The 12934-nt window shown below is 46.2% G+C and overlaps 1 protein-coding gene across 7 annotated transcripts in view; it reads right to left on the minus strand.

Moving 5' to 3' along the window:
- The window catches only part of FIRRM (FIGNL1 interacting regulator of recombination and mitosis), a 3243174-nt gene that overhangs the window by 1979522 nt on the left and 1250718 nt on the right, over positions 1-12934 (minus strand). For 5 of the 7 annotated variants that reach the window (XM_078686707.1, XM_078686725.1, XM_078686699.1 and 2 more), the window contains one exon: positions 8833-8913. The exons of the other annotated variants lie outside the window; for them this stretch is intronic. In XM_078686707.1, the coding sequence (XP_078542833.1) occupies positions 8833-8913 (81 nt within the window). The remainder of the gene's footprint in view (positions 1-8832; positions 8914-12934) is intronic. 7 annotated transcript variants of the gene reach the window in all.

Consider the following 12934-nt stretch of genomic DNA (forward strand, 5'->3'; position numbering starts at 1 on the left):
CACACGGGAGGTTATGTGAAGCCAGAGGCAAAACCAGTGGGGGATAGCAAAACAGCGCCCGAACCTATGGAGATAGGAGGGATGGGTGGGCCTTTGACTCCGGAAGAGAAGAAGAGGAGAAGGGAATTAAACCTGTGTCTGTACTGTGGACAGGGAGGCCATTTTGCCAGGGAATGTCCTGTGAAACCGTCGGGTATGGGGTATGGCAAGAAGGTAGCTTTTGTTCAAGTAGAGGGACGCAATTGCCACCAGAAGGAACGAAGGAGACCGTATGATGTGTTGGGAGTGGTAGATCGGGCGCCAAGGCATTTCATCATTAATGCCCATCTTTTGCTTTCTGTGTCTGAACGGGTCCCAGTATCGGTCTTGTTGGACTCAGGTGCAACCGGTAATTTTATTGATATATCGTTGGCTGACAAACTAAGGATCTCATGTCATCTTAAGGAACAGCCAGAAACTGTTCCTTTACGGCTGTTGTGCGAGAACGGGCATTCGGAAGCAGTGGTCTTTGATTTGATCGATGCGCCTTCTTTTGGTTTGGTAGTAGGGGTCCCTTGGCTGCAAGAACACAATCCGAAGATCGATTGGGTGCAGCGGTTGGTAACGTTGGATTCCGCTCATTGCTTGAAGCATTGTTATTTGGAGGCCAGGGAGCGGATCTATCCTTTGTCTTGTGCGGCGACTGAAGTGAGCTCTGTTTCTTTACAGTATTCGGAGTTTAAGGCGGTCTTTGACAAGGGATGTGCTCAGGGTCTTCCCCCGCATCGGTCATTTGATTGTAAGATCGATCTGGTGCCGGGTGTTCCGCTGCCTTGTAGCCGTATATATGCCTTGGCGGAACCGGAGGAGGAGCATCTCAAGGAGTACATTGAGGAGATGTTACGATTGGGTTATATCCATCCTTCCACCTAGCCTGTGTCATCGGCGATCTTCTTTATTCCGAAGAAGGAGGGGTCCTTGAGGGCCTGTGTAGACTATAGGGTCTTGAATAAAGCAACAGTAAAGAACAAGTACCCTCTTCCACTCATCCCTGTGTTATTGGACCAGCTTCGCAAAGCCACGGTATTTACCAAGTTGGATTTGCGGGGCGCTTACCATCTGATACGGGTTCGACCCGGGGATGAGTGGAAGACTGCTTTTAAGACCAAACAGGGACTGTTCGAATATTGTGTAATGCCGTTCGGTTTATGCAATGCGCCGGCGGCATTCCAGTTCTTTATTAATGAGGTCCTAAGGGAATATTTGGATAGAACTGTCATTGTCTATCTGGATGACATTCTCATTTACTCGGAAACGGGTGCTGAACATCAAGATCATGTGACACAAGTAAAATTGCAGGAAAACCATCTGTATGCAAAATTGGAGAAGTGTCAGTTCAGCACCCCTGAGGTGGAGTTTTTGGGGTTTATTATCTCGGCGGCAGGAGTTCGAATGGACCCTAAAAAGATCCAGGCAATTGTATCCTGGCCCATACCGTCTACTGTGAAGCAAATCCAGGTACTCTTGGGTTTTGCCAACTTCTACCGGCGGTTTATATCCCACTTTTCCGAGGTGGTGGCTCCAATGACCCGTTTATTGCGAAAGGGGGTTCCTTTTGTATGGTCTGTTGAGGCTCAGGAGGCTTTCCAACTGTTGCTCGAACATTTTACAACGGCACCTGTGTTGGTGCACCCTGATTCTGCCCTGCCGTTCTTTGTTGAGACAGACGCATCCATGTGCGCGGTGGGTGGGGTGTTGTCTCAACGAGATGAAGACACTGGCCATATGCACCCCATCGCCTTCTTTTCCAAAACGTTGTTACCAGCAGAACGTAATTATACGGTGGCGGAGAGGGAATTATTAGCGGTGAAGTTGGCTTTCGAAGAATGGCGTCACTATTTATGGGGTGCACGACATGTTATCACCATTTACACCAACCATAAAAATTTGGAGTTTTTTAGATCTGCTAGGGCTTTAACACCTCGTCAGATGCGGTGGGTTCTATTTTTGAATGAATATGACTTTGTCATTACTTATAGACCCGCTGCACAGCAGATCAAGTCTGACGCCCTATCCCGGATTCATGTCGGTCCCGGGGAGGTGAGTTCCTTGGGTGACGTCAGGCCAATGGTCGAAGGATCATTGGGGCCGTAACATCTGGCGATTTCCCTGAACTGGTAAAGGAGCGATTGGGTCAGATGGATATGGATCCGTGGTGGTCATTGCCCCAGGTCACCATTCAGGATGGACTGTTATATCATGAGGGTAGGTTATTTATCCCACCCGTCTTGAGGGAAGAGGTGTTGGAATGGTGCCATTCCTCTGCATTGGTGGCACATCCAGGAATAGGGAAAACAAGGGAATTGTGCATGAGATGGTTTTGGTGGGAGTCAATGGCGAAGGATATCCAGAACCATGTGACAGCTTGTCCTATTTGTGCCATTAACAAACCATCACATTGTAAGCCCTCGGGTCTTTTGCAGCCCTTAGACGTCCCTCCTTCCCCTTGGCATACCATCAGCATGGATTTTGTGACCGAATTACCCTCGGTGAGCGGATGTACCGCCATAATGGTGGTGGTTGATCTATTCACTAAAATGGCACAATTCGTTCCATTACCCAAGATCCCTACAGCCAAGGAAATGGCGTTGGTGTTCATGTCTGCGATAGTGAGGATACATGGCTTGCCGTCGGTAATTATCTCTGATAGGGGGGCTCAGTTTGTGTCTCATTTTTGGACTGAGCTCTGTTTGGTGCTGAAGACTGAGATACGGATGTCTTAGGCGTATCATCCTCAGTCGGATGGCCAAACCGAGCGCACCAATCAGACCATGGAGCAATATTTGAGGTGTCTGGTGTCATCTTTGTCTTGCGATTGGCTGACTGCTTTGCCCATTGCGGAGTTTGCATATAATAACAGCTTGCACTCCGCGTTGGGTATGACACCCTTCTATTGCTCCTTGGGGTATCATCCTAGGGCTATAGCCATTCAACCCACTGGGCATGTGCCGGCCATTGATGATGTGTGTAAGAAGTTGAGTGACATTTGGGATTTGGCACGAGTGAGGTTGTTGGAAGCCAAGGCGGAGATGAAGAGGCAGGCTGATGGACATCGGGCCTCAGCCCCACTGTATAAGGTGGGTGATATGGTGTGGTTGGCCTCTCGTAATTTGAGGATGCAGGGTTCTCGTAAATTGCAACCCAGGTTTGTGGGCCCTTTTCCAGTTCTACAGGTGGTTAATCCAGTAGCCATGAAGCTTCAGTTACCCCAGGACTATAGGATCCATCCTGTATTTCATACGTCATTATTGAAGCCATATGTACCCTCGGCACGGGTGTTGCCTCCGCCCCCACCTTTGGTCATCGATGGGGAGGTTGAGTTTGAGGTGCAGGCTATCTTAGACTCAAGGCGCAGGAGGGGTCACCTATATTATCTGGTTGATTGGAAGGGATATGCCCCGGAGGACAGGACTTGGGAGCCAGCCGCGGGGGTGCATGCACCACGCTTGGTCCGTATGTTTCACAGAAGGCATCCCGCTAAACCCCGCCCTGTGGGGAGGGTCATCGGGGGGGGGGGGTACTGTTAGGATGCGAGGGCAGGGGTAGTCCTTTTTTAGTGTTCATGGCCTGCCATCACATGATCGTATAGGAAGTGGTTAAAAGCCTGTCCTACCTTTACTTCCCTGCTAGTTATTGCTTCCTGTGAAGGTTCCTGGTTCCTGGCTGTTGTGTGCAGATTTTTTGCTTACTCCTTGGCTGTTTGTCAATTTATCCTCACGGGCTCGTGAGGACTTGATTCAGTGACTCCCCTCGGAGTACTTTGCCCCTCTTTTCAGTCCCGTTTTGTCTTCCCTTCCCTTCTTGCTTTTTGCCCCTCTTAGTTAGGTAGTTTTCCCTTGTCCCTTGTTCCTTCTTCCCAGCCGGTTTTTCGGCACTCGTTGCCGGTGGTCATTTAAGTTAGGGGCTCCTAACGACCTCCGTAATACGGGAGTGGGTTGTTGTGCTTGTGGTGAATCCGGAGGATACACGAGTCATCGCGGGGCTTCGGGACGTGTCCTTTATTTTGTAATGCACCATCTCCTTATGCGGAAGTGACCCTTTTTCGGGTCATTCCGCGAGTGCCGATTATTTTTTCCTTTACCCTGGCTGGGGTTAGTTCGTTGCCCTTAATAAAACCACTAATAAAGGGGTTTTTTCTGGTGTGCTCCGGATTTTACGGGCATCTTTTCCTTTTTCCCCTTATGTTACCGTCTTCTGAATGGGTGACACAATACAATATTTCAAGTCTTTTCTACTGAGTCCCTGAAGTTGACTTGGACTCGATATCAGCTGCTGTCCTGTGTCTCATTGAGGCAAAACCTGCATTGTTTATAGGTAAGCTGGCTGTGGTGATTGTGGTAGCAGGACATGCTTATTGTTATTGGGGGTTAGGGATTACCTTGACTGTTATGCTTTTGGTGAATTGTATTCCCTTCTGTCTGTGTACCTAGGTGCGGAGGCGAGGAGACGGGAGCAGTGTCTTTTTTATCTACAACAAGGGTGGAAGACTTGGTGTCACCTTAATACCACCCTCTTTTCAGGTTCATTGGCATCCTTATAGTTGTGTGTCTGTGAGGTGTCATATGGGCAGGAAGAGGGGATTGGTGCATACTTCACTTCGTTCCTGCGGTGCATGGGCTGAGTGGGCGGAACCACAACACTGAGTATCATTCCAAGCACTTAGAAGAACCTATCACTCTAGAAGAATTAACTAGTGCCCTAAAAGAACTTCCTTTAGGCAAAACACCAGGCCCTGATGGGCTCCCAGTCTCGTTCTATCGCACTTTCCTGCCACAACTGCAACCATATCTCTTACGCCTCTTTAACTCCTTCACGGATTCCGTCAGGCCATCCCCGGACATGGCGATGGCAGAAATTGCCCTCATCCCGAATCCTGGAAAAGATCCCACACTATGCTCTTCCTTCCACCCCATTGCCCTGTTAAACACAGATCTCAAATTATACACCAAAATCCTTGCCAAGCGACTTAGCCCACACTTCTCTAATCTCATTGAACCTGACCAGGTGGGGTTTATCCAACAACGCCAGGGGGGCGGACAATGTGTGCAGAGTAGCGCACCTTGTTGGCAAACCTTGGCACTGGAGGGAACCGGCCTGCCTGCTCTTGCTGGACGCTGAAAAAGCGCTTGATCGGGTGGACTGGGTATTTCTACATGCCGTTCTGCAGAAAGTGGGTTTGGGTCCACAGATGATAGCGCGCATTATGGTTCCTTACATGTCGCCGCTCACCAGAGTACAGGTAAACTGTCAGCTTACGCAGTATATCTCCATCCGCAGAGGTACTAGGCAGGGCTGCCCCATCACCTCTATTGTTCGCCCTTATAGTGGAGGCACTCGCCATGATATGCCGGTCCTCTGATATTCGTGGTATTGCCCTCGGGGGCATCGAACATAGATTGCCCTCTTTGCTGACGATCTACTTCTCACTTTATCTGATCCATTGCATTCGCTTCCAGTGGTACATACCCTGCCCCAGACTTTCGAGCAAGCCTCATCGCTTAAAATCAATCACACGAAATCATGGGCCCTTAATCTCACGATCCCGGCCGAGGAGATTGCGACCCTGCAGGCCCTCGTCCCCTACCAGTGGGCGACCAGCTCTGTAAGATATCTTGGTCTCAGTCATCACCGACCAGCGAGCATGGAAAGCTTTGCCACTTTCTTAGTTAGGCCGCCTCAACATAGTAAAAATGTCCATCTTACCGAAGATTCTTTACCTATTTCAAACTTTGCCAACGCCCATCCCAGAACACCAAATTCTGGGGTTACAACGTGAATTGACCGCATTCATATGGGGCGGCAAGAGAACGCGATTCTCTAGTAAAATTTTAATGCTCCCGCGAGACAAGGGTGGGCTTGCCTGCCCTAACTGGATAGAATACTATTGGGTGTCCCATCTTCGCTTTATTCGGTAATGGGGAACGTGGGGAGTGAGAAGGTGTGGTTCCACATGGATCGGGCGGTCACCCGTCGCCCTCTTTGGGACCACGCTTGGTTACCTCGTGAGGTGCGCCATCATAGCGCCTACATAGCAGTTCCTACTAAAACAGTACTCAAGATCTGGGACAAAGTGGCAGTCTGCAGGGGCCTTACCTCCTTCCCGTTCCCGCATACTCCCATTGCTCGCTACCCGCAGTTTCCCCCCGCGTGTCGCCCACCCTATTTTGCAAACTGAACAGACAAGGATTGTAGAATGATACGCAACTTATTTAAGGGGGAAGACCTCAAAACCTTTGCTCAATGCAAGCAAGAATTTCGTCTAACAGAGAAGGATAGATTTCAATATATCCAGTTCTGTCACTGGCTACAGGGCTCCTCTTTAGCGCAGGCCACCACGCGACCTTTCACACCTTTCGAGCGGCTGGTACGTACCTTCTGCACCTCTAAGGGGCTAATCTCTTGCATATACCAAGTTCTCCAGCACTCACAGCGTTCGGACCCTCACCCATATCAGCAGCGGTGGCAGTCACTTTCTGATGCCGACATTGCCCCTTCTCAGTGGGCGCGTCTCTGGCACGATATTCCCAAAACTTTCCATAGCATCCCCCAGCAAGAATCTGCATACAAGGTAATGACCCAATGGTACTAAACTCCCACTCAACTTCAAAAAATGTTCCCTAATGCGTCCCCACTATGTTGGCGCTGCACTTAAGCACTGAGGGATTTTATACACATTTGGTGGACGTGCCCTCTTCTGACTGCCTACTGGAAAGAAGTCCTCAGCCATATTAAACGGGTGTTTGGATACCCACTGTCTGAAGATCCGCTCACAATCATTCTGGGCCTTAGGCCGGTGAACCTGCGAGCTATGACTCGCCGTGATCGGCATCTCAGTCTCCATATGCTGGGTGCTGCAAAACAGATGGTTGCTCTCTACTGGAAGAAAGCATAAACACCTTCCATAAATGTGTGGTTCACCCACTTATGGCACACAGTGGCGATGGAGTTGCTCACAGCACGCCTCCACCTTAGGGACATCAAATTCACGAAACTGTGGAAACCATTGGTAGATAATTTGGGGCGACTGGAAAACGTTAGATTACAGCCACCAAGACTCCGAGCACCCCAGCTTTTTGACGATGCGGTCCACCCCATTGACCCAGAGGGCTTTTGGAACCCCACTGACTGACTGCACTGTACACCGCCCTCATACACTCTCCACGACTTAAGCACTCTGTCTCCCGACGCATACACCATTGTTGCCGGTTTAGCCCTGTTCCACATGCTGCCAGAGATGGTATCTGGCATAGCTGGAACTGCACGCTCCAGTAATGCGACATGTCTCGGAATTAGTAGTAGGGCATCATACCGTCCCCCCGTCGCATCAACTCACCCTCCGCCTCTATCCTCTTCCTTTCCTCCCCCCTCCCTAGTGGTTGGTTCTTCTTTTTTCTTTGATTCATGATGTATAGCTAATAGGTACAACAATGTCATTGTAATGCAGTTAAGGCAAGCTTAATAGGGAAGGAGACCTAAAACGCTGACACAAGGCCTTGTGTCTTAGAGACTTCGCCCCTGTCACTAGACAATTGGAACTCTAAGATATCAGTATTAGAGATTTTTACGTTTGACACTGCCCTTTGCTAACGATATAATTGACTGCATTACGTAATGGTGTTCTGCATGCCATTTTAGGCCTTCTGTGCTAGCATTGCCTGAGACCATGTATGAGCCATAGAGTTTCGATTTAACTCCCTCAGTATTGCCTTGAAACATCTGCATAGTGTTGTACTGAGTGCTGCGTTATGTTTTTCTATAAACGCTAATAATAATGTCTTGAAACATAAAAGGGAGAATGGATCCTGAGGGGGTGACTTGTGACTGAAACACCTTCCAAATCATTAATCTTGACTGCTGTCCAGGACCTCAGCCGCCCTCCTCACCACCATAGCAAAAGAGGCCGCCTCCTCTATAGCCATGAAAGGAGGCAAGGCCACACCAGTGTCTGATGAGATGTCCAGACCAGTGATATCCGCCAATTCCTCATACCAGTTATCATCGGCCTCCTCAAGGGGGTAGTAGCCATAAGGATCTTCAGATTCTCCACAGCTACAACTGTCCTCCTTTTAAGTAGCTGAAACATGGGAGTTTTGTAGTCATCCTCTTCATGCATAGAACATACTTTCATAGTGTTGTAACGATCAAATTTTGCTAGTCAAGAAAAGATACTTACTTGTAATCTTAGTTGTCCATCACAGGATTCTGTCTGAATTCCTAAATATCAGACTATGTCTGTACCTAGGAACACATGATAAAAATGAAAACATGCCTATAGAAAGTAACAGTTGCATTCTTTATTTATGTTTTTAAAATATAATCCAATTATCCTTATTAGTCAAACCAAAGTACATTTAACTTCACTTGTTTTAGGAGGAAAAACCATGGAACGGTGTTGCAAACTTATACTACACTTGAGTGAAAACCTAACTCTGCCATATGAAGCTTCTGTATCACATAATGCACATAATGGACTCTAGCAGTGGGATGCTTAGCATCTGCTTCGAAAACTGATATGTTTCTACAAATTAAAGATCTCCAAACCAACAAGAAACATTATATTCCTGGTAACATATGAAGCATGTGAACTTGAAAATGAGTAAATGCTGAAAAATCATTATTTTTAAAATCAATAAAAACAGTAAAGAAAAGATAAACTAATACAACATTGAGGGAACAATGTACTTCCTTGGTGAAATTATATTCCAATCACCTAACACTATGTTGATTGGGCACTGTCAAACACATGATGCTGGTGGTGTTAACTATTCAGAACACACCAGAGACAAGACTCACCTTAGAGTAATGCACAAGCAAATTAGCAAATAACCTGCATAGTTTAGCTGTTTTCTGGAACAACCGTTGATCCGTGATTTCCTAAAATACAATATCACAAGAAAAAATCATCAATAGCTAAAGCTACAACCCATTATTTTAAAAATGTGCTGGTTTGGGAAAATAGAACTTCAGAATGCTATTTCCTAACTATACATCCCTGTAACGTTTGTTTTTTTAAAGAGAATTTCAAAGGTTTTTAAACTTTAGTTCCTAACTCAAACGTCCCTGTAACCTTTGTTATTTTTAAGTGAATTCCTATGTTTTTTAACTAGTAGTTGTGTCTGCAGAGTGGTGGGGAAAGGGGAGGGGCCTCCGACCAGCTCTCAAGAATACCGCTGCATGGGACTTACTGCAGGTAACAGGAGGGTTTCTTGGCCCTTAAGGTCCCTCAGAATCCAAGAGGACTTCATCCTCCAAACAGGAGTGCGCCAGGAGGCAGGTTAGCAGAGTAGTAGAGATAGGGGACGTGGCCTCCGAAGACCCCTCAGCAATCCCACTGTGAAGGGCTTACTGTAAATAACAAAAGAGGTAGTTGGCCCCCAAGAGCCAAGTGGACTTCATCCTCCAACCAGCAGTGCTTTTACAGAGAGGGGGCAGCTGAACATTCAGTTCCCTCTCTGTGAAAGCAATTTGGCTCAGCTTCCAGCAAGCAAAAGTATATTTAATGCACTAGCTTGCTGGAAGTAGAACGTTTGCTATGGATAGGCGGGAGCGGTAAAACTCCCACAAAGCCATAGCATAGCAGGAGGCGAACTTGGGGGGGCGGCGGTCCCCAGGGCCATCTATGACATGGCCCCTCCTCCTTTCTTGGATTTTGTCCTGGAGAGGTGGTGGTCCTCAGGGCTGCGGGGGGGTCTGCGCGGCCTACCCGCATTGTTTTCAAATGCTGGTCAAAGACTAGTAATGTAAACATTTCATGAAAAATATACAAAAAACAATGTGTGTCGATAGTACTGGCCCATATGTACCCTTCATAATTGAATGGGCAATGATCCAGCTTAGTGTTACAGTGTGGCAGAATTAATGTCATATCACTAGTCGCTATCAAAAAAAAATTTCTTAATAGATTAGTCTCCTCAAATAATTCAGACAATCATTACATTAGTGCAATTCACTGGACACACATGGTTTTCTGTATATTCTCCATGAAATGTTTACATTACTAGCGAGTCTTCTACCATGTGGAACCATTAAGGTTAGAGGGCCCATTCCCTGCAACGCTGTTGTTTGTATATACCTTGGTTTATTATCACTGTTTATTTTATTCATTACTGCACTTTTTGCACCTTCAAAGATGGCCGCTACAGATTTGAGCTGTTGTCACTTCTTTGATGTTTAGCATTTCATTTCGGAATGTTTTGATCACATGCACCTATGAGGTTGTACTTAAGTCTGAATCGGACTTTGTGTCACTGACATTGAGAAAGGCGTTCCACGCCGAAATGCATCTGTCAGTGCAAGGGGGGACCGCACAATAAAGAATCTTGCAGTAACTGATCCGTGAGTGCGTCTCTGCTGTGTCTATTCATACTGCTGTGGATGAGGGAATATATATATATGTTGTGGCCTCTGCTTCTTTTTTCAAAGGAGGTTGTTGGAGAAATTTAGCGCGTGAGCCAGAAACGCGCCTTGGAGGCAACCGCATCGCAAAGCTGGCCTTGGTCTTACTGGCAGATGTTGCTTTTGCAGCAGCATTTTTTGGACATTTCCAGTGTATTGGAACAACCAAGCCCCACCCCCCGGGTGCAGGAGGAGATGGAACGGTGAAAGAGTTATTTAACTTCATCCTGGGCGAGATTGGACTACCAGCCTTGCCCCGCCGAGTGGAGTCCTGTCCCATGGAGGTTGGTGCGGTTGGGGACACAGGGAGGCACCGGAGTTCTAGCAAGGATGCAGGGGAAGTGGCACAGTGACATTGTGGTGCCACAATCTGCTTTCAACAACTATTTACCCCCCGTAAATCACCTACCTAGAGTTGCATAGCATTCTGGGATCTGCAGTGCACAATCATTCAGTGCGCTGCAGAAGGTGAGAAAGGACATCGGCCTTGGGGGCGGAGCGGACTGGAACCAATTGTTCTGGGGCTAACATTCAAAATGCACGATGTTACCTGCGACTCCTTAAGACTCTGGGCGCTGAGGAAGGCATACTTAAATGCCGAAATGCATTCGCCTAACTGCTATCATTGCTGAATAAAGAGGCTTGCCTGCATTCCCCTGTTGTGGCCTCTGCTTCTTTTTTCAAAGGAGGTTGTTGGATATATATATATATATATATATATATATATATATATATATATATATATATTTGGTGGAAATACCTTTGATGACATTGCATTTGACTCCTCAAGGATCATGACTCCCAAAAATCACAGTAAACCCCCCCATACAAAATGGCACATTTATTATATATAGGAGGGTGTCACATTAGATAAAGACCTAATGGCATTGTTACGGTTACTCTTAGACCACGCATCACATTCTAACCATTCACTAACATCAGTAACCATATTTCACCTGCAATCATTATGATTAATAAAGCATCATTTTGATTAGTAAATCCCTGCAATCTTTTATAAAAATCCATGACAGCAATACATTTACATCTGTTTTGGAACTTCGATGGAGGTCCACATAGGAAGTGGAAAAATACAAATATAAACATGCATTTACAGTCATAGTTACGACAATATAAAAGGAATCATCTTAAAAAGTAGCAACGTGCAAAGTGCAAGTTGAGCATATAAAACTATGTGATTTGAATTTGATGCATGAATACAGCCCAATTTAAAACAGAACATTTAAAAGCGTGAATACTAACATACATTTACGCAAACATAATTGACACAAACACTGACAAAACTAGGAACTAATACACATTTAAGAAGCATTTTAAAGTTAAAACATTTTGTACACATCATCTCCTGGGGAGGGCAAATAAACATTGACGAGCCTCAACTGCCGATTGTCCATTATATTTTAAAAAGATCGGTCTGAGAATCTGACGACGTGCAGAGTGCAATAAAGGGCACACAAAAATAAGACCACACGGTTTAAATCTGCAACTAGAGCAACATTCCTTGGCTACTACGCCTTCCCATAGTCCTGCGATCATTTAACCTTGAAAGTAAAATAAGTCTGCATACTTTAATGATGTCTCTTGTCATACCAGTACTAATCTTATTGCAGATCTAGCTGCTCTAAACCTTACCCTATGCAACTCCGGTCCAACTCATAAGGCCGGCAATTTACTTGATCCGGTCTTTTTCAACTTTGATAATATTGTATGTAAACCACCTATACCCATCCCTTGGTCCGACCATTTCTTGGTGGAATTTAACATAACCGTGCCCCCATCTGTTACCTCTCAGAAGGCTCCTAACGGACCAAGGGTAATGAGAAATTGGAAAAAACTTGATATTGCCCAGTTGACTGCACATCTGAACGAAACCAGGCCCCTCACTAATATAACAAACATCGATGAAGCCGAAGTTATTCATAACTGGCTCAGTTCGGCCATTAATGTATGCCTTCCACAAAGAGATAAAAAACAAAGTTCACATCATCCCCCGGCCCCTTGGTTTACAGAAGAACTCAAACTCGAAAAAACAGCCTGCAAAAATCTAGAGCGTCGATGGCGTGCTTACTACGACCCCTCAACAAAGCTATTATATAAAGCTGCTCTATTGAAATATCATGCCAAATGTACATCAGCCAGAGCTGAATATACAAAAGCAACAATTGAGAACGCTCAGAACCGTCCTAAAGCACTTTTCAAAATCGTACAGGAAATCTCTGGTTCGACATGCCAACCGAAAGCCCCTTGTCTGAACTCATCACAGTGCAATGTTCTGGCAGAATTCTTCATAAACGAAATAGATAAAATCTACGCAGATTTCAAAGAGCCAACCTCTCCTTCAAAAGTTCGTGACTCTCCCAAAATGACTTCCAACCCTGATGATGACAGGCCAGATCCTTCCTCAGGCGGCTCCCCTCAGCATTTAGCCAACTGGGATTCGCTTAATTTGTCATCTTTACGTGAAATCATCAAAACCATCAAA

The sequence above is a fragment of the Lissotriton helveticus genome, chromosome 1_1 (genome assembly GCF_964261635.1).
Source record: "Lissotriton helveticus chromosome 1_1, aLisHel1.1, whole genome shotgun sequence".
In the NCBI taxonomy this organism is placed as follows: domain Eukaryota; kingdom Metazoa; phylum Chordata; class Amphibia; order Caudata; family Salamandridae; genus Lissotriton; species Lissotriton helveticus.